The 4,388-nt window shown below is 53.8% G+C and overlaps 1 protein-coding gene across 1 annotated transcript; it reads right to left on the bottom strand.

The window, feature by feature from the left end:
- Positions 1 to 4,388, bottom strand: MONBRDRAFT_32259 (uncharacterized protein; the record flags this gene model as incomplete). The annotated part of the gene is made up of 21 exons (XM_001745425.1): positions 1 to 228; positions 347 to 469; positions 559 to 683; positions 795 to 815; positions 923 to 1,007; positions 1,103 to 1,165; positions 1,263 to 1,346; positions 1,429 to 1,552; positions 1,640 to 1,694; positions 1,794 to 1,900; positions 1,993 to 2,118; positions 2,195 to 2,286; positions 2,454 to 2,519; positions 2,614 to 2,682; positions 2,804 to 2,962; positions 3,075 to 3,184; positions 3,303 to 3,435; positions 3,550 to 3,651; positions 3,755 to 3,823; positions 3,962 to 4,122; positions 4,199 to 4,388. 21 exons carry the CDS (start codon positions 4,386 to 4,388, stop codon positions 1 to 3), a joined length of 2,292 nt encoding a protein of 763 aa, XP_001745477.1.

Raw genomic sequence — 4,388 nt, 5'->3', positions numbered from 1 at the left:
TTAGTTGACATTCTGAGCAATTTCCGTAAAGAAGCGAAGAACATCTCCGTTGGAAAATTCGAGGGACACATTTGCATTCTTGTAGCACTGTTCGATCAGTTGATCGAAGCGCTGGTATTGTCGCATAAACTCTTCCTGCATGCTTCGCCACACAACGTCAAGCAAGCCCTCCTCGCTGCTGAGGTGCTTTTCAACCCGCTTGAAGGTTGCCTCGAGCCCGCGCTTCACCTAATCACCGTTGTTGCAAGAGGAGAAGACCGCAGACTGTGTCAGGCACCTGGACAAGCCCTCGCATGCTTGCCTGAAAGACAAGTCCGCAAAGCGAAGATTCTTGGCTCGGTCGTACCTCTTTAGCGGGATACAGCTTGATGACCTCTCGCAGTTTCTGCTTGTTAAAATCATACTGATAGCCCACCTCGGCCACCGAGGTACCCGACTGCAGCTGCCGTTCCACTCCCTCGAAGAAGGCCTAGCATGCGGCTCGTGAGGCAAGAGTGTGGCAACAGCAAGGCCTGTAGACTGAAACCAAGTGCACACAGGCAAGGCGTGTCAGCATACACTGAGATGTTCCATGGGTCGGCCAAGAATGCTTTTGACATAGGCTTGCAGATGCTCGCGATACCGATCCTGTGCTTTGCGGCGAAAGTCCTTGAGCACGCCAATCTTGACACGCGACATCAAGTCTAAAACCCGGGGGTTGCCATGAGGTCAGAAGCGACAACACTGCGACAAACACACACACACACACACACACATGGGAGCAATCGCGGGGGTGTGCCGATGATCAAACTTACCATACATGTGGTGCAAATTCTCTACCAATCGCGAGCATCCAGTGGATCGTTCAAGGAAAAACATGGGATGAGGTGTGCCGAGCATATCGGTTTAATTTCAATGCGAGGCCAGCCATGGGATTCCTCACCAAATAGCAGGACGTCTGGTTGGCGAGCCTCTTCCGAGCAAGCATAGATGGCATCGAAGATGCCTTGAAGCCAGGTTTCATAGGCCTAAAATTGGCCAAAACCCAGTTGTAAGCAGGCATTTGTATAATCGCAAGGAGAGAAGAAGGCTTGGCTGCCAGGGGGCGTGTTGCGTAACAGACCTTGTCAAGAATATTGCGGTTGGGATAGTTTTTGGCAACGGCCTCGAGGTCAAACACGAGTTGCTACACGAATATTCAAGCCCATGGGTCACCCACGCGCAAGGTGGCGAGATGTGCACGTGATCAGCCAGATGGAGAAACAAGCGCAAATGGCACCCACCTCAAACTGAACAATAAATGGCAGAATGCCCACGGCTTCCTTGCGTTTGAGGCGTGCCTCTCCCATGCTCTTGACGTGCTCCGCCTGCCCATTTGCCAACAGAGTCAGTTGGTGGTGCAGCAAAGACTTGAGCACGCAACCCCAATATGCTGGCAAGATGACGCACCACAAAATTGTTGAAGTGCCGTTTGGCAAAAACCAGGCAGCGGCCGAGAATACGCTTGAGAAAACCACTTGCCGACGCGGAATGCACGTATTGATCCAAGTCCAAGGTCATGGTCATGGAATGGCTATGAAGTTCAAAGTCATGGTACGGCAGTTGAGTATTGAATGAGCTTCCAAACAAGAGTCGCCAACATTGTTTTGGAGCTACGCACAATGAATCCAATTGACAACCCTCATCAATGACTCGTTTCAAAATGTTTTCCACGCCTAACACAACCCAACAATGTGTGAGCTGGGAGCAGAGCCGTGGCTCTGGATAACCGACCGGCTAGAGGAAGAGTACCGGAGAGAACCCAAAGAACCTACTGGCGAAAATGGTCAAAAGGATCTCGTCCAGCGTGAGCCGAGCCGTCAGTGACGCCATTTGCTGTTCGTTTCCATCGCTTGACTCCTTGACAACGTCTCGCAGCGCACTACAGTCCACACCGACCATTCGCGCGCTGACGTCAGCAAGCACGATTGTGCAAAAGGTGGGGAGGTGGTCAGACCACGGCGCGGGGCTCACATGTGTTGCTGTTGCTCCTGGTCCGTGCCATCGTCACTGGCCTTGCTCGCTGCTGGTAAGGCCCCATCGGGCTCGGCTGCACGCCCAGACGGCTCGGGGGTAGCCCGCACGTCCATGCTCGAGCCGCTACGCACGTTTCGGCCACCGAAATCAAGACTCTTTCGGGCCATGATCAAGCCATACAAGGCCTTCTTGCACTCACCTTTCCACAGGCTGAAGGTCGAAGATATGTTGACACAGGGCATCCTCCTCATTGATGCGCTCCACAAAAGCGCCCACCAATTTGCCAAAGGTCTGCAGGTGAGTCAGCCAGAATGTGAGACAAGACGAACCCTCTTTTTCTCTTCAGGCCAACCGGCTTGATATTGCGGCCTTTTTTTGTTTGCTTTTTTTTTTTTTTTTTTGAAGTGTTGGCTTGTGTACGTGCGCCTGTTCAAGAAGAATCGAGTGCAGCAACATGCCTCGGCAAAGTTTTGGCGTCGCACGCTGCGGTCCTCCTCGCCTTTAGCCTTGCCCCGGGCCATCATCTGCGCCAGGTCGCGAAACAATGCCGGTTTTTGGCGTGAGCCTCGACGCCAACAGTTTGGCGCAAGCGCACGGCCATTTGGTCGGGACCCTCACTTGGCGGGTCGTTTCAGCATGCATTTGCAGCTGCTGCTCGTACACAGCATAAATAGAGGAGGAGTACGACTGCATTTGCCCCAGAAGTAAAAGAAAAGAAAAAAAAGTCACCCCAATAACCATGAGTCAGGATGAGGAGGCACGCGATGAAGCGTCGAGACAACGAGGTCGGCGGCAGTCAAGCACTCACGCGTGCAAGAGAATCAAAGCGGGAGAGGTCGCCGGTTGCTTCGTGGGCTTTGAGCCAGAGTAGCAGGTCACGATAGGCCAGCAGTTCCTTTTGACGTTGGGCATGAAAATTGACGTGTGCTGTTACAGACTGATCTGTCGCTGCCTCGGCGCGGCTCGCCTGTTGAAGAAAACAGGTGATCCAGCATTTTCGACGCCAGTGAGGAGGAGCAATTAACGCTGCGAATTGAATGGCATCAGCCGTCGGCAGCCGCCGGCTGCGCATTTTGGACCTGTTTTTCAAGGAGGGCTTCTAAATGTTGGGAAAGACGGATGGCAAAAGTATCCTGAGCTTGCATGTACTCGCGGGCTTGCTGCTGAACAATCTTCATGTGGCGCCAGGCTGTGGCGCCCGGATCATGACACGTCCAGACATTAAAGGTTCAAAAGTAGCAGGTGAGAGCCAAGATGAGGAGCATAGTGGGACGACGGGGCAGGGAGTATGAGAAACGGCACTTCACCTGGCTCGATGGGCACGGCCAAGTGGGACTCCAAAGCGGAAATCGCCGCATGGCAGCGTTCGCGGCTGGGATCACTTCGAAAATCACACTGCCGAATCACTTGCAAATGCTCGGGGGGGAAAGTCACCAGATCCTATGCAGATGGAGAACTTTAAGAAATGACATGTGCTCGAGGTTGGTGGTGGTGGTGGTCGGATGACTGGCAGTCGTGAGTGGTCGGAAGAAATAGCCAAGTGAAACAGCTCACCAGCACATTCTGCAGTGATGCTTTGAGTTTGGCCGTATTGGTGGCTTGTACGCGCACGCGTTGTTCCTGCTCGGCAACAAAGCTGGCTGTACGCCGCATGGGCTAGATACGACGACGGGAAGCAGGAAACAACCGCAACAGTTAGGAGGATCGTGTCCGATCATGAAGGCCATGGGTGTGACACGGTCCTGATGGCGCGGCTGACCTTGGCAATGTTGTCGTACTGCTCCAGAGCGCTCTCGACTTGGGAAAGAGCGGCCAGCGCACTATCAATCTGACCAAGCACGGTGCGCACTTGCGGACCACATTGCAAGAGCGCGTGGATATTGGCCTGTGATCAGCCTCGTCCCACGGGAAGCAGCATGAGCGTGGCGTGCAGATGTAAGCTTAGGGGTAGCACACTTTGCCTCACCGCCTCGAGGGCCTCGACTTCGCCAGAAAGTTGATTGGTCAAGACATCAAGATGGTCGCTGTCCCAATTATACTTGGCCAAAACGGCTTGCGCCTGCTCTTCCTCGTCCGCCGTCAGGGCCAAGGGCAGGCCAGTGGTGTTATTATCCTCATGCTCGTCATCTGACCGATAGGATAGGCAGTATTGGGGTGAGGTCACAGTTGACCATCAGGCGCAAGCGTTGGTTTGAGGACATACCCGATGCTTCTTGCTCGGCCACCTTGGCTCGTTGCTGCGTGCTATTGGTCGAATTTTCGCCTGCGTTGTGGCAATTGAATGTGAACCGGCCCGTTTTGCAGCCAGGCAAGGCATGGAACGAGAGGCCGGGGAGAGAGAGCCAAGCACGTACGGCCTTGAATGTGTTTTGGGCCGTTGACAAAGGCAACAT

The sequence above is a fragment of the Monosiga brevicollis genome, genomic scaffold (genome assembly GCF_000002865.3).
Source record: "Monosiga brevicollis MX1 MONBRscaffold_9 genomic scaffold, whole genome shotgun sequence".
NCBI classification, from domain to species: Eukaryota; class Choanoflagellata; order Craspedida; family Salpingoecidae; genus Monosiga; species Monosiga brevicollis.
This window is presented reverse-complemented; position numbering and strand designations above follow the sequence as displayed.